General features: G+C 47.0%; 1 protein-coding gene across 1 annotated transcript; it reads left to right on the forward strand.

Annotated features, from left to right (window-relative positions):
• Positions 1–2,206: 2,206 nt before the first annotated feature.
• On the forward strand, positions 2,207–27,079 carry LOC144784352 (hemoglobin subunit alpha-3-like). The gene is made up of 3 exons (XM_078663079.1): positions 2,207–2,394; positions 8,616–8,820; positions 26,790–27,079. The coding sequence occupies exons 1-3, from the start codon at positions 2,300–2,302 to the stop codon at positions 26,916–26,918; spliced, it is 429 nt and encodes a 142-aa protein (XP_078519205.1). The 5' UTR covers positions 2,207–2,299; the 3' UTR covers positions 26,919–27,079.
• The last annotated feature ends 583 nt before the right edge of the window (positions 27,080–27,662 follow it).

Raw genomic sequence — 27,662 nt, forward strand, 5'->3', positions numbered from 1 at the left:
GGCATGCTTCCAGCTCTCCGGGAAGGTGGCGGTGTTGAAGGAGCAGTTGATGATGTCCCGGAGTTGGGGTGCGATGGCGGAGTCGGCCTTGTTGAAGATGTGGTGGGGGCATGGGTCGGTTGGTGATCCGGAGTGGATGGTGTTCATCGTGTGGATGGTGTCTTCGGTGCTGACCGGGGTCCAGGCGCGGAGGGTGGTGGTGGGGGGGCGTTGGTTCTATGGTTGGGTGCGTGGACTGTTTGCCGAAGCTGTTGTGTATTTCTGCGATCTTGCTGTGGAAGTACGAGGCGAGTGAGTCGCAGAGGTCTTGTGAGTGGGTGATGTCGTTGTTTCCGGCGCTGGGGTTGGAGAGCTGCTTGACGATGCTGAAGAGTTCCTTGCTGTTGTGTGCGTTGTTGTCTAGTCGATCCTTGTATGCTGACTTCTTGGTGGTATGTATCAGCTGGTGGTGTTTGCGGGTGGCTTTCTTGAGGACGGTCATGTTGTCTGTGGTCGGGGTTTTTCGTTAGGCTTTCTCGAGGGTGCGGCAGTTCTTCTTGGAGTTCTTGAGGTCGTCGTTGAACCAGGAGGCTCTCTTGCTTCCGGGCTTGCTGGGATGGTTTTTCAGGGGTGCGAGGTCACCAGCGCAGTTGGTGATCCACTGTGTGAGGTTGTTGGCTGCTTGGTTGGGGTCCGTAGATCTGGTGGGAGGGTTCTGGTTCAGTGATGTGGTGAGCTGGTCCGCGGTGATCTTGTTCCAGCTCCTGCGGGGAACCTGTTGTGGGAGGTGGTGAGTTGTGGTCTTTCTGAAGCTGAAGTGGACGCAGCTGTGGTCTGTCCAGTGGAGTCCGGTGTAGTGGCTGAAGGAGTTACGTTACTTTTGCGATGGTTATCACACGTTCTTGAGAATATCCCCCTCATTGTTGTACACAGAAGCACCCATCAGCACTGTATGTCCAAATGATGATGACAGACTAGCTACACACTTTATGGGTAGAAGGCTTAGTTGTACCACAAGACTTTTTGCTTTTCTGCCGGGTAGCCCACATGCCATTGTGTAGTGCAGAGCGGCAATATTTGCTCTTTCCATGGCTGCACTATCGACATGAAGCAGTTGATGGCTGGTGCGATCAAAGCGTAGTGCCACCTGACTCAGAAACCCTGGGCTTTATCTACAAGCCCTTTGCGCCACTAATGCGTCACTTTTAATATGGGGAAAAGTGACGAAGTGGCAGCGCAGGGGGCTTGTAAACAAGACCCCCTGCCCCTTATGGAGCAGGGACTAAAGAGCTGTAAACAAAATAAGCACATAAGCACAGGCCCAAAGGGTGAAACACCAATCCATTCCACCTCGCAACACATGCATTAGTCTTGTTTACGCCCTAGTCTTTGTTTCTCTGGTGCTGAGATACACTGTTTGCTCCAATGTTGGGCCCCGAACTAGGCTGGCCGAGGAAGAGAGCTGTCAATGATCTGACCACAGTCACTGACAGCGTGAATGAGTCTATAGTAGGTAATACATTGAAAGTTGTTCCCAGCACGGGACCCCCAAATTGTGTTTTGCCCGGGACCCCCAAATTGTGTTTTGCCCGGGGCCCCCAAATTCCCTAAGATGTCCCACTCCCTGCCCTGGCCGGTGACTGGGGGAAAGGGTGAAGGAGGAGCGTGTTCTTTTTAGTAGGGTGAAGCTTTGTATGCTCCCTTCAGTTACGAAAAAAGTAGCATGAAAACAATTGCTGCAGCCAAAATCGAATGCGATATTTCCGGGCTGAAAATTCGAGCCAGGTTCTCCCACATCCGGTGAATCCTGGTGTAGAAAATCCTACCCACTAATAATTAGGCGAAGTGAAATTAAAGCACGCAACCATACAGTCATTTCGTCCTATCCCACTTCTAATCGGGTTGACATGTGGTTTCCAGTGGACAGTAGAAACTGCAGTTTCTCTGCCCGCCGGGTGGCATTGTTACAGAAACGCTGGCTGTTGAATATTCTCAAATTCCTAAAAACATTCGTGAAAACCCAATATTGTGAGCACATCAACAGCCGCACACAAATGTTCTATGAAATGTCTGTGTGTCGAGATAAAAAGCTGGTGAAGACGCTATGACGTGGAGACCTCACCCCTCCCGTGGCAAGGGTTGTTCCAGGCCAGATAAGATTAGGACCCAGGGTGGGCCGGCCACCAACCGGCAGAGGTGCCTATCACTCGCATTCTGCCTCCATTCCATCTTTAAAACTGGGGCCCGGCCAACTACACATACTGACTTGCTCCCAGTTTCCACCTGGACTTGGTCTCGCGCCCTACAGTCAGTCCCAAGGATGACGCTGAGCGACGCCGAGAAGGCCGCGGTCCTCTCCCTCTGGTCAAAGGTGTCTGGCGACCTGGAGGGCCTAGGAGCAGAGGCTTTGGAGAGGTAACACACGAGACTTCCTGATACAATAACTACTGTTGGTGTTTAATCGTTGCTCTTAAGGGACTTGTGATGCACATAGTATGAAGCCAACTGTCTACGTGAAGACAATCATAAACTCGCGCCCTGATTCTCAGGTCCTCTTTACGCCCGTAAATATTATGATATTTTTTGCATCTGATAAAATCTAACACCACAGAGTCAGAATTTATAAGGTGCGATAAATATCACCTGCTTATAAGTTTTTGACGAATAACATGCGGATTTTGGTGCACACCACCACCAAAATCCGCGTGTACCGGCCAATACCGTACATTTTTAACCATAAATGTTGGAAGATTTGAGTTGTCTGCATTTATCAGTGGAAAACTAGGAGGGTGTGATACCTACAGTTCGGAATTTAACCCTGAACTCGTAATGAGGGTCTGAGTATCTCGGAGGGAGGAGGTGTAGGTGCTATTATTGATCACACCCGATAAAATACAAGATACAAAGCACCTATGTTCAGTTTTTGGGGAATAACATGTAAATTGTGGTGCTATAAAATTGGGTCAGGTTTGACCTGCTTAAAATTTAACAACGAGAGAGGTATTTAGCGCACCTAGTAATTATGAATGTGGTAATTACCACCAAACTGGGAATTCCGCTGCTCTGCAAACAGGGATATGTGCAGGGGTCAGAAAACAGCAACCAACTCGGAATCAGGGCTTTGGTTGAATGCATTGAAAAAACAACATAATGAGCAAAATCAAAGTTTTCCCAAATGAACTGAGAAGTTATTATTTTAAATAAGCTTAACAACAGTAGATAAGGGCGGCATTTTATCTTCAGGGATAGGTCTGATGTCCAAAATGCTGGTGTCTGACATCGGGGTGATGTAAAACTCACAACACTGGGTCTGTGGACGACATTTTTTAAACAAGCTCTATATGAGGTATACCTAAAAGCACTTTACAGTTCTCCTTGTCTGGTGTGCAGGGGAGACTGCCTTGTTCCTGCAGTTTCATCAATATGTGATCCTTCTAGCTTGCTGCATCGCCTACAAAACCCCACTTGTACAATGGAAAGAGAAATACAAGGGATACTTTACGCCTTTGCTGTATTTAGTACCCGGTCAATAGTGCCATTTTCCTTGCTTGCACTGGAGTCCAGAGCCCTGAGGGTCTCATTGACTCCTTATATTTGCTGTATTTAGTCCCCCATCATCAGTGCGATTTTCCTTGCTTGCACGGGGATCCATGGCAACCTTGCTATGGCAGTGATGCAGATATGGACCACTCAGCAAGAAGTGGCTAAATCTATCACATATTATAGCATCTAAAATGTGGGCAAGGCGGGCACCATGCTGCCCGCTGCCCTAAGCAGAGCAGATCCTTTAAAGAAGGAGTGCCCACCCGCCATAAGGTCCATTGCCCAATCTAACACCTAGAGCCACTGAGGCCTTACAAGGAATATGGGTACCTTCTCCCTAATCCCCTTTACCCCCAGATTTCAGGAACAAAGCGAAGAGGATAGTGGAACAGGCAAGGGGGCACAGAGAGAACAGCGAGCGTTCAGCAGATGTTTCCCCCAAATTATAACTCTGAGCCTGTCTCTGTTTCTTTGCTTTTGGCCTGCATTTGCTGGGGATTGTCTGAAGCCAGTGTGTTTTGTCTCCTGTGATGGAAATGAGGAATCAATTATCCTAGGTTGAGGAATCAAATTAGAAAGTCTTTAAAAAAAGTGAGATCCTCATACATTAGCTTGTGGTTGGATTTCAAACTAGTATGGAGGAAGAATGGAACCAACACCGCTTATGTGAATTTTGGAGTAAAAATATCTCCATGAAAGCACAAGAGTGACAATAATTTTATTTGGGTTTTGTGGAAAATGTGGATTTATATATTTTGATGATTGTTTGTTAAAAAAAAAAGGGTATATAAAATACGCTAATCAAAATAAAACAACACAAACGACTAGGTTTGGAAATATATAGATTCATTAGTTTTTTTAGATATTTGTTGCCATAATCAATTTAGATGGCTTTTCAGACATTTTGTAGTGTGTTTGTAATAAGAAATACTGTTTAAAAGTTATTCCTGCACTCACCTTTTTAGGTCTTGCCTGAGCCAGCGCATGTGCTGCTAGACATTTAGTAGTGGTCTTTGAAAAGTCCTACCAAATGCTTTTTGCTGGCATGGAGTGTGCGGTCACGCGCACATGCACGAGCGGAGGCACCATCTTGCGCGCACCACTGCCAGCCATTTTTTTTCTTTTAGCATGCGTGCACACATCTTCCGCTTCTCCCCACCATGTATCGCGTCTCACGGGCGCAGGCGGCTAATGCTTGTTTATCATTTCTCACTCATTCTCTACCTCTTTTCTATGCTTTTGCCTTTCCTTCTTTAACATTTCTCACTGCCTTTTTCACTCAATCATTGCCACTTTTTGGCCTCTTTTGGTCTCTGCCCTTTTTTCGAGTTTCGCACCCTGAAGTGCTCTCTTACCTCCTCTTCTCCTTTCTTTTTGCTGCTCTTTTGCTTTCCTTCCCACCCTTCCCATGCGGCGGCCTTTCCCACCACCTATACTGCGCCGTGCTTCATTCTTGCTGCTCGCTTAGCCCCACCCATGACCTCAAAACTCCTCCCCTCTCCTATTCATACTTAATAGCTGCCGTAGCGTGGTCACACCAAAGCAAGCCCGACTGTGCCTTTCTACTCCCTGCAGGCGTAGAGTGTCACGGTGCAGCTCCTCGGGGTCGGATAGATGCTCTAACGGGGTCCACCTCCAGACGTCCCTGCACTCTGATGTACATTCAACTACAGAGCACTAAGGCAGTCAGGCGAGGGAAAAAGTAGGGGTTAAAACCCCTGGGAATCAGGCCCTGAAACAAGAAAAGGACACGTATTAGAACACACCCTTGCCTACGCTGAAGTCTAATACGGTAGAGAGATTCAGAACCGTACCTGATAGCTTTCAGGAGGTGACCCCTTCTAGTCTCTGGAGATTCAAGTCAATGACCACGAAGAGAAACGGGAACTAATGATTCCTTAGTTCTGTTTAAACAAATGAAAACTCCTTACCCCTGGGGAAATCACCAACGTGGTGAATAATGAATGTATTCCATGAATGAAAGCAAAGGAATTAGGAACCTAATGTCTGCTTTAAGGTGAAACGAAACAAAAAACCCAAGATGTCATAAGAGTTCCAAGAGGGTGCAAATCCAGCGTCTCTTGACTCTAGAATGAGAAGAACCCCAGTGCCAAAAACACACACTCAGCCGAGTGCATGAAAAGTAAGTAATATTCACGAGAACGCAGAGGGTGCAATCCTGCATCTCTCGCGCCTCATCAATTCACAAGGGTGGCAGCACCAGCCGGTCCTGCCGAAGACAAATAGGGCTTCACTGTGGGGGCGCGGAGGGAGCAATCCGGCGTCTCCAGCAACCCACTAAAATTGAGCACAATGATGTGAGGACGCGGAGGGGAAAATCCTGCGTCTCTCGCGCCCCACAACACTTAGGGACGACAGAACCAGCCGGTATCTGTCAACAGGAAATCAAGCCTCAACGCGGGGGTGTGGAGGGGGCAATCCAGCATCTCCCACGCAACCCACAAAAACAAGAGTACAAGTAAATAGGCGAGAACGCGGAGGGGGCAATCCTGCGTCTCTCGCGCCTCGCACTAACCCACAAGGATGACAGCACCAGCCGGTACTGTCAAAGATCACAAGAACCGGGGAGGATGCGGAGGGGGCAATCCGGCGTCTCCAACGCCTCACCCGAGCCACAAGCAGAGATGGCAGCCCAGCCGGTACCTGGCACTGAGGATACAAAGGCTCCGCCGAGCCAACTCGCACTTCTAGCCCCACAACCACGGAGCAAGCGATAAGGGAACAAAAGAACAGGAACTCCGCAAACTCCGCAAGAATCCGCGGGGACAGGGCATCCGCAACAACTGCCTCCCGAATGACAAATCATGTGCACCAGTTGCCGGCTCCCAGGGTTCTTTATGCTTTCCGTGGTCCGTCCCACTACCCTAGGCATTCTGGGAGACGTAGTTCCTTCCTGTCAGGCAGGCACATCCGTCAGATCCTGATATAGAGCACAGGGACCCTTGGTCCTCCTTCCATCTGCTGCCACTACTCCTCTGCTTTGCTCCTCGCCCTGAACCCCAGATACACCTCCCATCACAGCTGCTCCCATGCCTCGCTAGCGAATGCTAAAAGTCCCTCTACTGCTCCATCTGCCACAACTCCCTCAACCTCATGCCACCTTCGACCGTCTTATTATACCAGTTGCTTCAGTCATAGCTGCCAACTGACTCTGAGTATGACTGTCTTTTAATAATCTGTTGGAGGGATAGAAGAGGACCTATTTTTGTGGTCTCGGTTTTGACATCTTAGTTGTCAAACACACCTATTGCTAACAATATACAAAGTGGCCTTCGGGTTTCCAGTCTTCAACTATTGGCTTTCTTTGACCAGCTTCTTGTAGACATTAGCTTGAGACTTTGTTCAGTGGTGCTTTCGCTCAGCACAGTGGTGTCTTTTAATAATCTGTTGGAGGGATAGAAGAGGACCTATTTTTGTGGTCTCGGTTTTGACATCTTAGTTGTCAAACACACCTATTGCTAACAATATACAAAGTGGCCTTCGGGTTTCCAGTCTTCAACTATTGGCTTTCTTTGACCAGCTTCTTGTAGACATTAGCTTGAGACTTTGTTCAGTGGTGCCTTCGCTCAGCACAGTGGCGTAACTATTCACCTCGCACCTAATGCTATTGGCTGTTTGGGAGTATATTCTTCTGTCTGTACTTGGAAAGCAGTACATATCACAGAGAGCCCAAATAGATAGAAAAGCTGAATGAGGCCTTGACGCTTAAGCGTGATATGAATACATGCACATGGTGAGGGTTGTATGTACTAAGATTGTTACTAATCCCAAGGGCACCGGTGAACCACTTCTAGTTTTAGAAGATTTTCACCACTCGACCTGCCTCTAGGGTTGCTATCAGCTGGTTGCAGCAGTGCTAAACCTCAAAAACAATGTCAGCTCTCTGTGCAGTTATTAAACCATGTTCATGGTCCCACAACAGCAATCGGAGAGAAAAGTAACAAGCAATGGCATAGCCAATAGTTCTCGCCTTTGGGAACTTATACGTTTTTAGTTATCTGGCACAATATCCTTGGTGCAACAACATCAACTGTTGCATGGCTAAACACTTATAAGGTCCCAGAGGTGAGACCTATTGGCTATGCCAATGCTTGTTCTTTGTTGTATCTTGTAGATACGGCACATCCCTGGCCTTTTCAGTTTACATAGGCCAGCACAGCTAGAAGCCTTACGGCGCTGCCTTACGCCAAAATATTGTAAACATGCCCCATTGTTTCATATGTAGCTGAACACAACATCAAAATTCAGTGCCAATGCAGCTAATTATTAAGAGAAGAATTTGCCATGAGCTATACTGTATTTATTTTGTGGTACCTTACATATTATTTGACATTGAAGGGAACTTGAAATCAGCATTATATTTGCTCTTAAAACTATACAGATCTCTTCTCCAGATGTATTTTTTTTAAAATAGCATATAACCAGTAAGATAAAATATTTGTAAAATGATCCAATACCAAATTAGAACCGGCTGGAGCCAGTGCTTAATTTGTGCCTGTGTGTGTTGCTGCTCAGCACCAACACATATTTATGTCAGTCCACCACATGGTGACACTGTCTGTATAGTTTCAAACAGAACACATCATCAAAGTTTTACCAATTCTATGTATATTAGAAATAATAATAATACTAGTGTGTCCAGGCAATTCTTACAGCTTTGAGTATCCTGGAATAGCCTAAATTGTCCCATTGGCAGGAGTGTGGTATTAGGTAGAATTAGTACTAGTATATGGCAGTTGTAGCAGCAACAGATGGTGATGTATGTTGTAGTGATCTCCTGTGAAAAATCTTGGGACAAGGCACTTATCTGTTAAATAAAGCTCTGCCTAAAGATTGTGGGATTTTCATCGGAATATATATTTAGAACCATCATCAGCAAATGCAAACCTATCAGAATTTGGTTTTCTGGAGAAAACAGTACCCTGGATTATGCCTTAATCGAACCAATAACACGAACCCTAAAAAGTAACTTGAATGTCCTTCAACATTGTACATGTGTCATCGAAGCTATGTACGTATTTTTATTTGGCCTCTCAGCACTGCTTCTAAAGCAAACACAATTTATTTTTTAGGCTTTTTAAGAGCTATCCTCAGAGCAGAACATATTTCAGCCATTTTGATGTCCAACATGGTTCTGCTGATCTTCGAAGACATGGAGCCAAGGTCCTGGGCGCCATTGGAGAAGCGGCTAATCACCTGGATAACTTTGAGTATGCCCTGTCTAAGCTCAGCGACCTGCACGCCTACAACCTCAGAGTCGACCCAGGAAACTTTAAGGTAAGATAAGGTTTTTACAATTCTGTGGCAGACATTGCAGAGTTCTTCAAAGAATTTTGCGAATAAAGTGTAAATATTTCAAAGCGGACAGCAGGTATTGTTTTCTGCATCCACAGTAACCATGCACGACAATTCACCAAAATCAAAATGCCACGGGTAGCAGAAGTGACATCACACGTCCTTTGACCTTCACTCACACACAAATCAGGGGCGACTCCTCGGCGGGTCACCCCACTGCTCTCAGAGCAGTTGAAAGAGGAAAAATAAAATGATAGAAATACAGTGTTATTATCATTTTATTTTTCCTACTGCATTGGCTCAGCTGGAGTGGAGTTGGGCTCCGTGATGCCAGAGCCCAGCAGGGGGAGGAGTGGTGAGTACACTCTTTAAGTGCACATGATGCCTTTGGCCTGCCATCTCGGCCTGACCAAAGCGTCATACGCACTTCGCATGTTCTCCACCTAGTCTGCTACACAGCCTGGGTGGAGAGCATGCACAGTCTCCCATTCCCTGGCTGAGCACTGAACCACAGCGCTCAGAACAATCACAACGCTGCATTGTAGCATTGGAGGCTGGGTGCTTCCTACTGCTGGACTCGAGGAAGACGAAGAGGATCGGATAGGGGTGGCGGCCGGCGCAATTCCAGGAATGTTGTGAGAAGTTGGCCCGGTATATGCTGTCCACGAATTAAAGTGGGCACCCTGAACCAGTCCAAACAACCCATATGGTGATTTAACCCCTTCCGTGCTTGTGACGAAACCGTTCCGTCACAAGCCTCGGGTGGGCTGTGCTGGTGACGGAACGGTTCCGTCACGGCCCGCTCGCCGCGCCTGCTCGGCGCGGATTGCGCGCCTGCGCTGAGAGTTCTATAGGGCGGGCGGGGCCGTGACGGAACCGTTCCGTCACAAGCACAGCTCATCCGAGGCTCGTGACGGAGCGGTTCCGTCACGAGCACGGGAGCGCCGCGCGGCCCCCCTCCCCCTTAGCACTGCGGCGGAATAGCCGCCGCAGCTAAGGGGTTAAGAGGTCAAAGATAACCTTAGAAAGCTATCCAAGTGGTAACTGTGGAGAGCAGCCTTTAGGCTTAGTCTTGAAGGAATGTTAAGCAGCTTGTTTAAGCAGAATGCAACCTTATAGTATTGGTTAAATGAAAGGAGAACCACACTGTTATAAAAATATGTATTTATTAATATAACACACTCTAAGTATGACACGGTATCTTCTACACAAAGATACTCACAAAGCACACAATACTGTAGCACAGAAACAATAGTAAATAGCACTAATACACAGTGGGAACCAGGGGGAACCCAAACCATATACTAAAATAATGGCATATGAACCACGACTCGAGTCAAGACAGTGTCTAGAGGATGTAGAATCACTGGGACCCCAGGGAACCACCCAAGGTGAGTAAGTAGGGACCCCACAGAGGATGGGTGCAGTGTGGGAACATGACCACGTGTGCCGTACAATTCTATGGGAAAGTCGTGGTTGCAGTTTTAAAGTTTAAGGACCCTTCCCAGTGGACTTCGAAGAAATCCAGTGGAACTTCAGAGGTTGGAGAGCCACCCCACCCGTGGATACAATAGTACCAGAGTTACCTATCCCAGGTTAGCCAGGTGCATAGGTCTGAATTGATGTCGAAAACCGCAGTCAAACCCACTGGAGGACTTCGCAGAAGAGCCACTGCTGAAAGGAAGAAAAGTGTCAGTTGGAATCCAAAGGTGCATTCTTGATGAAAGAGTACCTGAAAGCAGAGGGGACAGAGTCTGGGTCACTCATGAGTGACCAGGGGCTCGGTAGAAGAATACCCACAGATGTAGGGTACTTCTAGTGTGTTGAGGGGGTTCTTGACTCTAAAGCCAAAGGGACCAGGAGAATTCAGGGACAACCAGAAGCTGGATTTGACCTGTCCCTCAACGAATGTCGAGTGCTGAGGGGTCGGTGTCCAACGGGAGTAGCAACAAGCCTTGGCAACAGCAACCCACCCAGAAGGTCAAGGAAGGTTACGGTTTGGACCAGCAAGGTCCAGGAGACTTACCAAACCCAGGGGAGTCAGGGCAAGCCTGGAGCCACCAGACAAGCCCAAGAAAAGCAGTGTTGTCCCTCAAGGGGACCCACAGGCTGGAGGCACACGAGTCACAAGGGGACTTTAAGCAGTTTCACAAAGCAACAGCCTATGGAGCACTCGTTGCCTTTGGAGTCCGGAAGAGCTCAGGAGCAGCAGACCGGTCAGTCGTGATGTGGTGCCTGCGTTTGCAGAGGAGTGACTCCTTCATTCCAAGGGAGATATCTTCAGTTGTCCTTGATGCTCCACAGTTCCTACCTGGAGCCTGTATGGTGCACGGGCACAGATGATGCTTCAAACTGAGAGGGAGACAAAGTGGGGCCCAAATGAAGTCCAGAGAAGTCCAGAGTGTCCAGATGGTCGAAGTTCAGTGGTTTCTGGTTCAGAATCTTGTCCACATTGAATCTAGGGTCCTACAGCCAGGGAAGCCTTTTTGTACGCACGGGAGAGGGTTGGACAGATTCAGAGGGCCCTCTCAGGGGAGGGTCTGGACAGTGGGGAGGTTACTCCCACATCCTTTGTCCAGTTTCATGCCAGAGCAGGAGCCAACAGCTCCCAGTACTGGTTTGAACTGGACTATGCACAGGGACACCAAATGTGCCCCTCGTGGAGACTTTCGGTCGCTGGCAAGCACCCCCACCCAGCCCTAATACATTAAATTCTGTTTGGGAGGTGATCACACCTCCCTGTGACAGGATGCCTATTGTTCTGCCTTCACCTGCTCGAGCTTGGCTCAGTAGCAGGAGGGCAGAAATGTGTCTCTGGTTGGCAGCAACTATTTTGGGCTGCCCAGGACTAGAAGGCTGGTACTGGGGACACCAGGGACCTCATAATGCTGAGGGGTTGAATCACACCTCCCACTCCAGTTATGGATGAGGGGGGTATGATTCCCCAATGTTTGACACCAAACACAATAGGGTTGCTTTCAGCCGTTTTAGAGTTGGTCATCACACGGTCGCATAATGCCACTCTATATGTCGTAAATGGCTGCAGCACTAACAACCCGGGAGGATGGACTCCGTAGGCTGCAGGGGGTGTCCTGCTCATGCGGGGGGGGGGGTGGCCTGCTCATGCAGTGGCATCCTCTCACTTAGCACCAAGCACCCTGCCTTCAGGATTGGTAAGGCCTATAGGGGTGACTTAGAGGTTTTAAGTGTAGTGACCCTTAGATATAGGAAACCTATATCTTAAGTAAGTGGTGCATGCACCAACTTACACAGGCCGCAATGACAGGCCTGTAGGTCCATTTTGCATGGCCTCTCGTGGTTGGCATAATACATGCTTCAGCCCATAGGAGGCCTCTGGTGTAGCAATGCCCTGGGTACATGGGTATCATATACTAGGGACTGACAAGGGTACCCCAGTATCCAATGTGGAGTGTACCTAAGTACATAACATAACCGTTCAGGGAGAAAGCAGGGAGACTGGGGTCCTGGTTAGCAGGATCCCAGTCAGACTAGTCAAAACAGTATCACATGAAGCAAAAAGTGGGTGTAACCATAAGAAGCAGATCCTACTTTTCTACAAAAGTGTTTTATTTGTATTTTTAATCTATTTTATTCCCCCGCCCTACCACTCCTGTGTGGGAGCAGCTGCTACTGACACTCATGCTTACATATTTACACACACATTCACACATACACTCTCCAATAAACACACAACATGAATTTAAAAGCAATTTTTATTATCTCACCTGTTTGAGACTCATATTTCAGCTAATTGTACTCCATGTTTATGACACTGATAGTGAAAAATATGATATTATATGTGTGTGTGTGTATATATATGTGTGTGTGTATATATATATATATATATGTATATATATATATATATATATATATATTTCCGCTCACTTCCCACCTTCGTTCGGAGCACTCTTCGGCGGGTGCGGCAAGCGGCTGTGGGAGTCCGCTAACATGTACAGCTCAAGAATCCTCGCCCAATCAAATGGCAAAAATAAACCGCACTCACACGGGGGAACGTTTCAGGTACTAGCTTCTTTTAATGGTAGGTAAACAGACGCGTTTCGGCTGGAAGCCTTCGTCGGTGTTTACTACACCCGGAAATTGCATCATAGAAATAGTGTTGGTGCATTCAAGGACACAAAGAAGGGACTACCGCCCCAGAAAAATACGACTGACATATTGAAGTTCGTATAATGCTAAGCTTTCTACCCAATGTAGTCAAAATTAGCATGCACAGGGTCAAATTTACATTACAGCCGTGTATCGGCACTGCTCCCAGCAGTCGCCCACTGGGAGTTTCCCGCATCGGATTTTTTACGCAAAACGCATATATTGCATTAATCGTTTTTTCGTTAGCTGACTAATTCAGCTTTAAAACCTACATAGCAGGAATTGTACATTTAGCCGTGTATCGGCCGTCGTCCCTTCTACTTGTAATTTATCCCCCACTGTACCATTTCACTGTCTATGCAAAAAAACATACACATCCTATTGCACAACCAATTCTTAAGCAATACCATTGTCTCAATTTCATAAAGGTTACTTCAATATCTCATATACAGTAGCTACGGTAAGGTACCATACTAGATTCTATTTTAGGGAAGCCTCCCATCTTTCATGTCATATAAAGAATTTCATATGAACTGGCACAGTTACCATTCGCAAAAATACAGAATCAAAGATCAAACTCTTTACACGTTCAGAATAACAGGAGCCACTAAGGTCGGCATTTACTCGAATTAATTGCAGTTTCTGATAATTGGTACACATGATAGCTATCCTCTACCATCCTTACGCCCTTTTATGTTCGTGCGCTTGTCTTTATTTGCCTAGATGGACCAGCAGATCCTCCCCACTGTTCATGCCACCCGGGTGTTTAGTTCTCAAATCAATTATGTACCTTGATTCAAGACGGCGTAGTTTGCGGAGCCTGTCACCACCCCTGATGCTGAACGGGATAAAATCCAGTCCAAAAAACATCAGTTTGGTTCTGTCCTTACGATGTTGCTCGGCAAAATGCCTTGCCACCGGATAGGCCGGGTCTACCCTGTCTATAGCTCTCATGTGTTCAAGTACCCGGATTTTCAGTTCGTGTACAGTGCTCCCCACGTACCTGAGCCCACAAGGGCATACCAGGCAGTAGACTGCATACGGGGTACTGCAGGTAAGGAATTTGCCAATAGTTCTACTTTTCCCTGTGTCTGGAATAGTATAGGATAGAACACGCTTGCTCCCCGCACAGGCTTTGCATTTCCCGCATGGGAAAAAGCCCCTCATATCCTTCAACGTGCTGACCTTTGGAGGGATCTTTTCCAAGTGACTCCTCACTAGTAGATCCTTCAATGATCTTGACTTTTTAAACGTTATGAGAGGAAATGGTGGCAGATCCTCATTAATGACGGCATCCGTTTTTAAAATATGCCAATTTTTTCGCAGAATCCTCCTCAGTTCATTTGACTCTGACGAATAAGGTGTTACCATTCTGAATTTCCCTTCCATCTTTTTTGTTGCACTAACATCCTTTTCTTGTAACAGTTTAAGTCTAGGAATTGTTCTCACTTTTGCTAGAGTCTTATCTAGATTTCCTTGATCGTAACCCCTCCTTCTGAATCTGTCTATACATTCAGTTGCTGCTAATTCAAAGTCACGCTCCTTGGAACTATTCCTTCGCAGCCGCAGAAGCTCTCCGTACGGTATACTCTGTACCAACTTAGGTGGATGACTGCTGCTGGCACATAAAAGCAGCTGCTACTGACACTCATGCTTACATATTTACACACACATTCACACATACACTCTCCAATAAACACACAACATGAATTTAAAAGCAATTTTTATTATCTCACCTGTTTGAGACTCATATTTCAGCTAATTGTACTCCATGTTTATGACACTGATAGTGAAAAATATGATATTATATGTGTGTGTGTGTATATATATGTGTGTGTGTGTATATATATATATATATATATATATATATATATATATGCATGTGTGTATGAATGTGTGTGAGTGTGTGTATATATACATATATACATTATTTACTAGTAGTGTAATAAAACAATTCAAAGAATACAGAGAGAACAGCCTCAACTGACATCTATAAGGACGAGCTGTCACTGTGTTCTTGCCACAGATGTTGCCACCTCTGAGGCCAGGGGTCATAAAGGCTGTGCCAGTGGTTGCCAGGGGCAGCTGTAACCCTTGGTAACCCCTAAATGGCGTCCATTACAGTAACTACTTCTGTCAGCAACTCACACTATATCAATAAAATACCACATACCTGCTCTACTTAGGGAAAATGTTTTTGTTTTTAAATGGGCTGTGTGCTTCACTTCTGGGCACTGTAAACTGAGAGCAATATTTCAGAGGAACTCCCGCAATGGTAAGGTCCACAACATAAATTCCTGCATTGGATAAATCATGCTTAATGGCACACCACAAAAAAAACAACATTAAAAAACACAGGAAACTATTTTTGGGGACTTCCGCGCACATTTGGAGTAAACTTCTGTCTTTTTGGGATTCCTATAGAATTCCAACAGTTTTGGAACTGCTGATGCTTTTTGCCTTTAGTCTGTGTACATTTGCACATGCATAAATGCACTTCAAAACTTTTTTTTAGGTTAAATATTATTACTCTATTCCTAGGTCCCCACCAATTTTGTCCAATATAAGTCCTATTATGCACCCTCAATAGGGATCTATTCTTTCCCTTTTCAGGAGTAAATCTCCAGCTATATCAAGGAAGGAACGTGTCTTACAACAGTTTGTAAATATATACAAACCTTTTAGTTTCTGGCAATTCAATGCTCTTACAATGTGTGGCCTGCTTGGAACACCCATCTCACATCGGTGCAAAATAATGTATGAGGAAATGCATTTCTGAGTTTAATGTTTTGGAAAACCCAAAGTATGGATTCACGCTTGTAAATGAGGTATTTGCTCACCTCACTTTATTGTAGGTGTAGATCAGGCTCAAAAGGCTTAAGCGATTGTATTACTGAACGTTGTTCCCCAGAATATCGTGATAAAGAATATCGAAGTCAGAATATCGAGAAGGGATAAAATATCAAAAGGTAAGCGCATACAGGAAAGTATACATTTACTATGTCTAACCCCACATCTATATACCTTGAAGATATATGTACACTATAGGTGCATACGTGTGGAGTTACATAAAAAAAAATCTAGAATGACTTCCTTGTCAATATTTTTTTCATCAACGTTTTGCCCTCGATATTGTGTCCCATCAATTTTATTGGTTCGATATTCAGGACGCGCACCCGCTTACGCTAATGTAAAACATATTTTTTACTATTATGCACACTGTGTTATCACGGATCTCAACTTTACAACCCCAACCTGCTCCTCCTTTACAATCATGATTCTCGGGCAATTAAAAAAGGGAAGGAGTGAGTGGTGAGGGATTTATTAGACGACAAAGCGAATATACATTGCCGGATAATCTAAAGTGGATGGAAGGCACGGAAGCCGCTTTAGGCCTCCGATCAGAATTCCTCCTCAGATTAATTAATGAGCGCATTTGAAAGACAATTAACAGGGGCAGATTTGGCTGCAAACTGTTTATCAATGAGGCGCCGACTTTTCAAAGCGCCTCACATTCTGCGTTGGCTTTTGTTTTTACTAAGTAAAGCCATGATTTCATTGGCATTCAAGCAACGAGGGGCCTTTACGACTGAGTGTTTATGTTCAGCGCTGCATTACCTTCAGGTCGCCTTCGCGCTATATAAACCTGCAAAAAATAAATAAAGTAGGGTGGCATAACAACTGGGGAAATACTGATTCCTGCACTGAATTTAAATATTCCAAAACCTTTAGGTATCTATGACAGTTGACATCCAAGGCATATGGCTGCAAAGAAGCTAATACACTCTCCACATGTTGCAGAGCAACAGGTGGTAGAAAGCCCAAACTGACTGCTTGTATTCCTGACTTCTTATATGACGTATATGACTTCTTAAACCAGTGGTCCCGGCATTCTGGGATTTACACAACCTCCTTGGGCTCTGAATGACAAGCTAATCGGTGAACCCAACACCTCCTCATCAATGGAACGGTAATGAAATGCTCCAGGGATGAAAAAAAGCGGGCATGGGACAGTGTCAAGATAACAACTGGAGGAAATCTGCTCCTTGGTCACATGGCAAGAATCGGGTTTACAGTAAAGGCTTGATAAAGGGGGCAAACGGGGGCGTGGCTTGGATGGCAAGGAGGCAGGATACCTAAGTCCGGAGCTCCCGACCCCCAAGTTGAACGAGCGGCGTGCATCCAAGGTTAATGCGAAAGAAACGGAGCCAAAAATAACGAGGGCGTGTAGGAACCGGACCGGCACCCCACGAGAGGCTCAACGGACCAAAAGGGCAAAGAACGAAGCAATCGGCGGGGAAGAAGGTGATCGAGGCAGGAGAGAAAGGAGCGACCCCAAGATGGCGGCGTGACTAAAGAGGAACCGGGGAGGATAACACGGCCGTGCAAGCGATAGGCAGAACCAGACCAACAGCGGCCGCAGCATCCGAGCATCCTAGCCCCCATATCAGACTGCCCCCAGGAAGGAGAAAAGGGAGGCAGGATATCACGAGCGACTGGAAGCAACCAGCCCAGAAGAGACAGAAGAAGCAACGGCCAACTCAGCACAACCACCGGGAGGCGGTAATCAAGTAAGCGGGCCCCGGCGGTAGATAGCTCAAGCGCACCGCAAGCAGGCAGCAAAAATCTGCGCGTAGCAAACGAGCTGGCCGAGAATACAAGTCGCCATCTTGGCAGAGGCAAAGAACTGAGCGGCGGCCATCTTGACACAGCATAGGCAGCTGTAACAAAGAAGCCAGCCGACAACGCAGCGGCCATCTTTGTAAAGGGAGAGAAGCAATGGGTCGGCCATCTTGCTGCAGCATCTTGTTGCAGCGGTAAAGCGGAACAGCGGGGAACCAGTTAAGCGGCACAGACGAGAGGGGAATCGCAGACGGAGATAAAGCTATCTAGATGCTGCAATAAGGCGCAAAGCACGAACTTGTAAGGCGGCATACACAAGCCTCGAGCCCAGACAAACAACGTCGTGGAACAAGCCGATGACACGGCGGCCATCTTAGTAAAGGAAAGAAGCACGTGGCTGCCATCTTGATGCCACGGCAAACGGTACAGCGAGAAACTAACTAGCAAAGCATACAAAGCAACATGCACAAGCGGGAGAAGCTCGGGCAGACAACGTCGAGCAGCGGAACAGAAGCACAAACAAAAAGACGCCAGAGACAAGCACGAAACAGAAAGAAACGAAGAAGGCCAAGCACAACAAGCATCTGACTAAGGAAATAGGAGGCACAGGTAGCCACCTTGAGGCAGACAGGGCTGCAAGCGCACACGGAAACAAGGGGTGAAAGGGGAGGCCCAGAGAGCCGTGGGAACACCAAGCCACAGCCAGGCCCCACACCCCCCAGCGAACGCGCAACGAAAGAAAGCGGTGAAGGGGGCAGAGCCACCAAGAAGACAAGGGGTGGAACCGCAAGAGGCTGGCGGAGTATAGGACAAAAACTAGAGTGGTCAAGTGGCCACCCAGGTTCAGAGACAACCCCCTAACAGCGATAAGCACCCTGAGGAACAAGGAAGGGAAGGGGGAAAACAAAGCCGCCAAAAGACAGCCGCCAACAGAAGGGAAACCCAAGACTAACCAGGCCAAAGGGGGAACCGAAGCCATGGCAGGCAGAGACGGGAAACAGGGCACAAACGACTTGAAAAAAAGCAAGAATGAAACTCCAGCCTCCCCGAGCAAGGAGCGCAATAGCCAGGGGGACGGCACAATCACGCTAGACACGCTCCTGAAGAAAATAACAGAAGGGAACGAGCTGGCAAAAGCCACGAAAAAGACAGTAGATAGCATCCAGATGGAGTTAATAGCGATCAGAGCCGAGCAAAGCAGAGCTAATGGCAGAATAGACGAGGCAGAGAAAAGGATAGGCATGCTGGAAGACAATGCCAACATAACACATAAAGACCTGGGTTGGTGATAAAGAGAACAACGGCACTACAAAAAGCCATGGCGGAGCAAGAGGACAGGAGCCGCAAGGGGAACATAAGACTCTTGGGAGTGCCCGAAGAGGAGGAAGATACACCGGGGGCATGCGCCCTAATGCTGGAGTCTCTACTACCGAAACTCACCGGACTCAGCTTCGACAAACCGCTCGAGATCACCAAAGCATATCGCATACCAGCCAGAAAGCAAGCGAACAGCAACGCCCCATGACCTATAATATGCAAACCCCTAAGAGAAAATCAAACTGATGCGATCTTTGCGGTAGCCAGGAAGGGCCGTCCGATGCTGGTAAACGGAAGCAAAGTAACAATCACCCAAGACTTCTCCAAACTAACAGTTGAGGCGAGGAAAGGCTTCCTAGCCCAGAGGGACCACCTGCGGAAAAAGAACATTGCATTCACCTTTGCGGGCCCGTCCAAAATGAAAGTGACAGATAGGCACGGAAGCAGAATCTTCGATGACCCCAACGACCTACACAGATACCTACAAGGCCCGGAACCAGAAGAGATGGAGCTACCAAGCCCGGGGGCAAAGCGAAGGGCATCCTCGGACGAAACACACGAAGGGGGCGAATAGGAAAGGAATGTTCTGTGCAACACGCATGCGCAACCAAGCACCGAGACTTTGAACTTAACGAACAAATCTACCTCAGACAATCGCAAAACAAGAGCATCCGCAGCTACCTCAGCAGAGCCACCGCAGCCACGGGAAGAAGGGGCAGAACACCAACTACCATATCCTTTTTCAGCCAGTACTCGACCGACCGAAACAACCGTAAGGGCTGGGGGCCAACCTAACACCAGAGACTTAGAAAGGACTTGGGGGGGGGAGTGTGAGGACCCTTGCTGTCGCACACCCGGTTTACTACTGACGGGGGGAGGGGGGGGGGAGGTGGGCGGGCGGGGGGTGGGAGTGAAGCTGGCGGACATGACAGTACATGGTACAGCCACCATTTGTGTAATGAACAAAATACCTCTACTCTTGCCTTTCTCTACAGGCATCCTATACTTTTTCCTTCCTTCTATTCCCATCCAACCCCCTGGGGGGGGCGACAGAACGCAAAGCACCAGCGACAACACCAGACCACCATGACAGACCCATCAAAAGCTGGCCTGTCCACTGACCTGAAGATAGTGTCCATGAACGTTAAAGGACTGAACTACCCGGTCAAACGAAGGAAAATATTAGAACACCTGGCCAAACTAAAGGGAGACGTATACATGCTGCAAGAGACCAAGCTCTCAGAAGAAGAAGCAAAGCAACTCAAAGCTAGATGGATAAGGGAAGTACTCTGCTCGCCGGCAAAGGGGAAAAAAAGAGGAGTTATAACGATCCTGAGCAAGAGGGCCAACCTAACAACACAAACAGCGGATTCAGACGAAGACGGCCGCATGCTAATAACGAGCGTCCAGAGAGGAAGCGACAGAATTCACATGGTCAACATATACGGCCCCAACTCTGAAGACAAACAATTTTGGCAGGGTGTGGACAGCAAACTATCCGGCCTGCCCCAAGAAGACCTCCTGATCACAGCCGGGGACATGAACAAGACAATGGACCAGGCAACAGACAGGCACCCAAACAGACCGAGCCATAACTCCAACAACAACAACAACACCCTGAAAGACCTGTGCGTCAAACAGCATCTAGCAGACCCATGGAGGCTTCAACACCCGACAGCGCGCGAGTACACATTCTACTCACACCCACACAACTCCTACAGCAGGATTGACTACATACTGATGTCCAACACGCACACGCACCTCATAGAGGAAACGGAGATAGCCCCAATCACCATCTCGGACCACGCTCACATAACACTCACTCTAAGCGGCAAACACAACGAAAACCCAACGAGGAGATGGAGGCTCAACGACGACATTCTCCAGAACAAAGAGAACGTTAAAGAAATCGAAGCCACAATTAAAGAATACCTCGAGCACAACGACAATGGCGAAGTAGGGAAGGACACCATATGGGACGCCCTCAAAGCGACACTAAGGGGGAAACTGATAAACATCAAATCCAGGATGAACAGAAGCAGAAACAAGAAAATCTTTGAGCTCGAGGAGGAGATAACAGCACTGGAGAGAGGTCACTGCGCAAACATAACGGACAAGAACACGCTCACCCTGCTCACAAAAAAGAAATACGAACTGAACAAGATCTTAAGCGAGAGGGCGGGGTCCTGGCTGACGAAGTTCAAATCAGTCAACCTATGCGCAGCAAACAAGGCAGGGAAACAGCTGGCATCCTACTTAAAGGCAAAACAGAGGCAGCACACGATAGCAGCAATAACAGATCGAACGAACAAGTCTCAAACAACGAACAAAGGAATACTAGAAGTCTTCAGACAATTCTACCAAGAGCTGTACACTGAGGATCAGACCTTGAGCAAAGATGCAGGACTAGATCTGCTCAATAACACCGACCTGCCAAAACTCAAGGAGGAGGAGAGGGAGCCGCTCGAAGCCGACATAACGGAAGAAGAGATTGGAACAGCCATAAGCCAACTGAAACAGAACAAAGCGCCAGGACCAGATGGATACTCCGCAGCGTTCTACAAAACTTTCAGCGAACACATTAAAACGCTAATGGCACAAACGTACTCGACATGCATCCAGAACGGGAAGATGACGGAGTCCATGTGCGAGGCCAATATCACCATAATCCCCAAGGAGGGGAAAGACCCACAATATCCCCAGAACTACAGACCAATATCGCTAATAAATGTCGACTGCAAAATCTACGCGAAGGTCTTAGCCAATAGACTAAACAGAATTCTGCCAGACATCATCCACACCTCACAAGTGGGATACATTAAAAACAGACTATCGCAGGACAACACAAGGCTACTATGCCATCTAATCAACCACACAGCAAGTAGCAATGAACAGGCAGTCATGATAGCGCTGGATGCGGAGAAGGCCTTTGACAGAGTCTCGTGGCCCTTCTTGAGAAACTGCATGGGAAGTTTCGGACTGGGGGAAAAATACACGGCAATGGTCATGGCCCTCTACAACAAACCGAGAGCAAAAATAGTGGTAAACGGGAGTGCATCCGAAACGCTCACACTGGGAAGAGGCACCAGACAAGGATGCCCCCTCTCCCCCGGCCTCTTCCTGCTCGCTCTAGAACCCCTGTGTAACAAGGTCGGGAAGGGTGGCCGGGAGGACTGGTGGACACCTGATGGTATTTCCCCTTCTACTCTACAGACTGGAAGAACGAGGGATGCATGGGAGCTTCAGGAGGAGGAGAGCGAAGAAGCGTCCTCGGGCTCCTTTAAGTGGGCGTATTGCAATGAAGAGGAATCCCCGCCTCCTGATGACGTCTCCTCTCCCGGATGGATGAATACGGGGGAAGTCCTCTACACGGCGTGTGACGACACCGGGACAGGAAGGACCGGCGCAGGCGAGGCAAGGAGAACGGAGACGCGAGCTGAGGACAGAGAAACCGAAGGGACCGACTGTGGAGGAAAGCCAGGAGGCCAACGTTTTCACGCTCCGCCGTGCCATACTCCCGAGGGAGGAGTATGGCTTAGCCAGGTACGCCGGCGTTTGGCGGGCTGGTTGGGGAAGGGTCCCCCTGTTGCTAGCGTAAAAGATTCTTAAGTCTGTGCGCGTCTGACCACAACTTTTCCCCCCCCCTCTTTCCGCTACCCGTACCTGCTACCCTGTTTCCCGTACCCCTGTACCTCACACGTATCCTCCCTCCTCAGAGCACGTTAGTTAGTACGGGTGTCCCTGCACAAACACCGGGTTCCTTTTGGGCAAACGCGATAAGGACAGTAGTAGCTAACGGCGTCCCTCTCTCCTTCTTCTCTTTCCATGACCGGAGTCCTGAGACCTCACGGCGGTGAGAGACGATCCAGGAGGGAGACCAGTAACCCGGGACACTAGAAAGACCAAGAAGACCAACAACACGGATAACTCAGTGTTTGCGAGGGAGAGACTTACGTATAGAACACGTCGTACCATAAAAATAAAACCCAGTTTAAAGAAGCACACTGGTCAGCCTCTTACTGCTGTAACCCCTGTTCCGATACCGGAAACTGCTCCTAGTACCCCTCCCACGCTTACACCCTGCTAGCCAGAATAAGGGACAACACAGATATAACAGGCGTCAAGATCAAGAAGAAGACTGTCAAACTAGCGGCGTACGCAGACGACATCCTAATCACAAAAGCAAACCCCTCCACGTCAATAAAAGCGCTAATGGCCACAATAGGAGAATACGCGGAAGCCTCAGGCTACAAACTCAACAAGGAGAAATCGGAGTGCAAGCCAATGAATGTCCACACCACAAGAGAGGTCCTAGGCGAATCCGGACTGGCATGGCAGACGAAACCACTAAAATATCTAGGACTCCACTTTGGAAGAGACCTCACATCAACGCTACAACATAACGAGGACCTCACACTGAAAAAAATAAAAGAAAGGCTGGAGCTATGGTCGCCAAAATACATAAGCTGGTGGGGACGAATTGAAACCATCAAAATGATGATAACCCCGGCGATAAACTACACGCTAACAATGTAACCACTCCCAATGACAGAGACATTCCACAAAAAACTAGACCAACTCATAAACATCTTCCTATGGAAAAACAAAAAACCAAGGATAAGCCTACAAAAACTAAGACTGGCTAGGGACCTTGGAGGCCTCAACCTGGCGAACTTCAAAACATACCAAATGGCATGCCTGGCGAGACAGGGTATTGCCTGGATAGACGGCACACAAACATACAAACCAGTATGGCTAGAGGTCGAACAAGACATCCTGGGAGGGCTCAAGCCAATAGCCCTTCTAACAGCGAACCGGCACCCACTAAAGTCCAACGCCATACTGAAACACACGAGGGAGGCACTGATGAAAGTAGACAGACGCATGGCGCAGAAGCTGAAAAGCACAGCATGGGAATCTATCTGGTTCAACACAAAAGTAACCTACCATGGAGCGACATTGCACAATGACACATGGATCGAGAAAGGCATCAGCCTCCCCAACCAGACAGAAACCAAGCAAGGACCACTGACGTTCCAGAACCTACAGCAGCTACACGACCTCCCAAACCAAGAGCTCTACAACTTCCTAAAGATCAGGACAGCAATAACGAAAGCTAACTTACGCAGAGGGGAGCCAGGCATCATCAAATACCTGCAACTCCTCAACTCAGCAGGTCACCAAACTGCAAAGATCTACAAGCTCCTAAGCCCCTCCACGCTGGCGCAGAACAAGAAAGCCACTAACGCATGGGAGACGCTCCTGGGCAGGCAACTGAATGAAATAGAACGAGCAAAAATGTGGAGCTCAGCGACAACAAACAAGGTCACCCCACAACTAGCGCAAACAAAGTATTGGCTACTCCACAAGGCCTACTGGACGCCATCCAAGCTCCACAAAGTCGGCATCGCAGAATCAGACAAATGCTGGAACTGCCAGAAAGAAGAAGGCACCCTTGAACACCTCATTTTCACCTGCGTGAAAGTCAAGAGGTTCTGGACACAAATCAACACCTTCTTGAACGATATGCTCAAAACCGACCTAACAATCAGCTTCGTAAGCCTGGCGACAGAACACCTAACAGCGAACCTAAAAAGTAGAGAAGAGAGAGAACTCCTAGACCTACTGCTCACAGCAGCCCTTAAAATAATCCTAACGAACTGGAAGAACACAGCCAAAGCAAACTTTAAAACATGGATTAATTGGGTCACCTTCCTGAGAGGAGCAGACAACATCACAGGCAACTTCTCGAAAGAACACAACGCCAAACTACACATGTGGCGCCCACTCGATGACCACCTGAGGAAACCCCAGTAACCCCCCCCCTTTCCCCCCTCTTTCTCTTTTTCTCTTCCTTCCCCTCTTGTAATTGAGGGGAAAACAAACGAGAAGAGCGCGCATCCACAAATGGACTGTTATAGAAAAAAAACGCTACTGTACGCACCACCTATATATATATATTTTTGTATGGTTTTTGTATGTCAATAAAAAAATAAAAAAATTAAATAAAAAAAAAAAGATAAAGGGGGCAAACATCTCAGCCAGTCCTGAGGTAACACTCATCCATGACGTTTGCACCAGACCAATTTTAAATGTCACCAGACAGCACTGCTTTCATGCTGCCTTCCTATTGCAATTTGGTGTGGGCCGTTAAACCCATTTTATGACTCGTAAACACATAGCCTTTTTCTCTTACAAAGCCTGTGATTTTTCGAATCTTGGCTTTGCAAGCGCAAAATTGTTTAGTATATCTGGTCCATGTTCTAAAAATTGCATAAAATATCTTTGCACTACAATGTTACTTTAAAAGTGTGGAACAAGAATATTATTGTCAGAATTTCTTCCGACATATATGTTGTGTACTAAAGATCGATTAGAAAGTTATCATACTAATGGGGTCAATGATAGTACACTAACTAGGCAATATTTTTCTGAACAATATTTAGGACATGACTTTTATGTCTAATGATGTTAAGTTTATTTGTAAGGCACACTATTACCCACAAGAGTATCCTCTTACTGAGCAGGTGTGTGTGCCTAGCCCTGCCTAGGGCAGGTTGTTATTTGAAATTCCAGGTCTTCAGCTTCCTTCAGGATCCAAAAAGAGAGGAGGAGGCGGCTCTGATTTGGAGTCAGAGGTCCTTCCACGACCTACGAGCGATGTAAGAGAAAGCCCATCCTCCTGATCTGGTTCTGTATGTGTGGGATGTGCAGGGCCGGATTGGGAACTGCAACCAGCCCTAGAGATTGCTGCCCGACCGGCCCTGTGAGGCCTTGTTACCAAAATGCACCACTCCTGCTTTTGATATAGGGGCCGATATTGTAGTACTTCTGCAAAACCTGTCCCCTGTAACAAAAACAGCCTGCTAAGGCACAAAACTGGTCCCCACCACTCCGGCCCACCGGTGAAATTCCCAGTGTCTGCTACAGCAAGTCCGGCCCTGGGGGTGTGTGTGATTAGGAGTCCTGCTTAGGGGTGTTCATATTTCTGTAGACCAAATTCTGACTTACAACCATGTTAAATCCCTCTATCACTCCTTGCTGACCTATGACTGTCAGTGATGGTCTACTGGGAGTCATTTACCAGTTTGATTAAGAGAGAAGAAAATTAAGCTTATTCTAGATATTTACTTTAATTGTAAAAATAGAGGGGTGTTTTCAATACCTTCGCTTACAAATGAAGTTTATTGAAAATTGCATTCTGAAGGGTTTTACGGTATGACACCTCCTAATACAAAAGACTACAATAAAAAATCACAGATTTAACCTTTTTATAGGGCCTCCTTTTCATGTCGTCTGATGGCCCTACCCTACTGCACCCAGCACGGTCGACTGAGTAAATTGTGTGATCTATCACACTTCCTTTCAAACTTTTCGAGCCTTTCCTTCGACTACTGGCACTTGCCTTATTCCTCATGACAGATTATCTTTCCCTGTCTTGCCCTATCTAAACATGCATCCCACTTGGTCCTGGCTCACAAAGCCCTTCAGCTTACATGGCAGCTCTGAATTCTGGTGCTCCTGCTACCTGCATACGTTGCAGCTTCATCATTGGTCTGTGCATCGTCACTAGAGACAGTAGAAAGACTTTATTCGACAGCCTACTGCTGAACAGAGACAGAAATACTTTTCACCACCCCAATTGAGTCTTTTTGTGAATGTGTTGCAGATTTTTTTACTGGATAGAAATGAAAAACACTTATCATTAGAATAAGATTGTGGGATGAGGGCACTGTATTTGAGGGACAATGCGCTCTGCTCTTGAGGTTGAAGTTAAGTGGGTGCTATAAAGTGTATATTGCAGTGTTTAAAAAAATATATTTCAATTTTGTCCGGACTTAATTTGTGTATCACTAACAATTGATCATTCTGTTCTTGGGCAGTTGCTGTCTCATTCCATCCAGACTGTACTGGCCTCCCACTTCCCGGAAGAATTCACCCCTGAGACCCACGCCGCCTGGGACAAGTATCTGGCTGCAGTGTCTGCTGTCCTTGTTTCCAAGTACAGATGAAGATTTTTAACAGAAGAATTAAAGATGAATTTTGCACAAGTTAACTAGAGCTTCCTAGTTGAGTGTGTGTGGATAAAGAAGAAGCACCCTTATTATATGTACATAATCAATGAAGAAACACAGTTTTGTAATTACTTATTAAAGTTGTAACAATATTTGGATATTTTGAAAGTTTTGTTGTAGGTAATTTTTAGGTCGTGCCTTACGGCGGCGCGCATGGGCTGCTCGCTCTGTGAGGCATGCAGGTGTCGAGTATGCTGTGGAAGCCTCACCTTCTCTCGGCCTATATTTTTGATTGGCTGGTGTCATTGTCCTTGGTAAATGCTGGTTTCCGATTGATAATGATGCTTTTTAGTCCCTCCTTATTACCGCCCTGTCGCCATTAGTTACCTCCCATGAGGACTGGATATTTTACTTGTGGCGTTACACGGTCTCGTTCATAAGTCGGTAAACACTTTTTAAAAAATTTGCAGGGCGGTTCGCTTTCACTTTAGCAGCGGCACCTCTTTATTTAATTAATTTGCTGCACAGGCCAAAAGGGAGCTTTTCTACTCACTAATCTAACAAGCATTTACAATGCAATAGGCCTCGCTTTTACGCAAGTTTGAGCTATTGACATTGAAAATAAGAATGCCTTTTATTTTTAATTTTGTTTTTAAAACATACATAAAAGGCATTGTCATTTGCAATGCCAATAGCTGAAACTCGCGTAAATGCAAGACCTATTGCATTGCAAATGCTTGT

Source organism: Lissotriton helveticus, chromosome 10 (assembly GCF_964261635.1).
Source record: "Lissotriton helveticus chromosome 10, aLisHel1.1, whole genome shotgun sequence".
NCBI classification, from domain to species: Eukaryota; Metazoa; Chordata; class Amphibia; order Caudata; family Salamandridae; genus Lissotriton; species Lissotriton helveticus.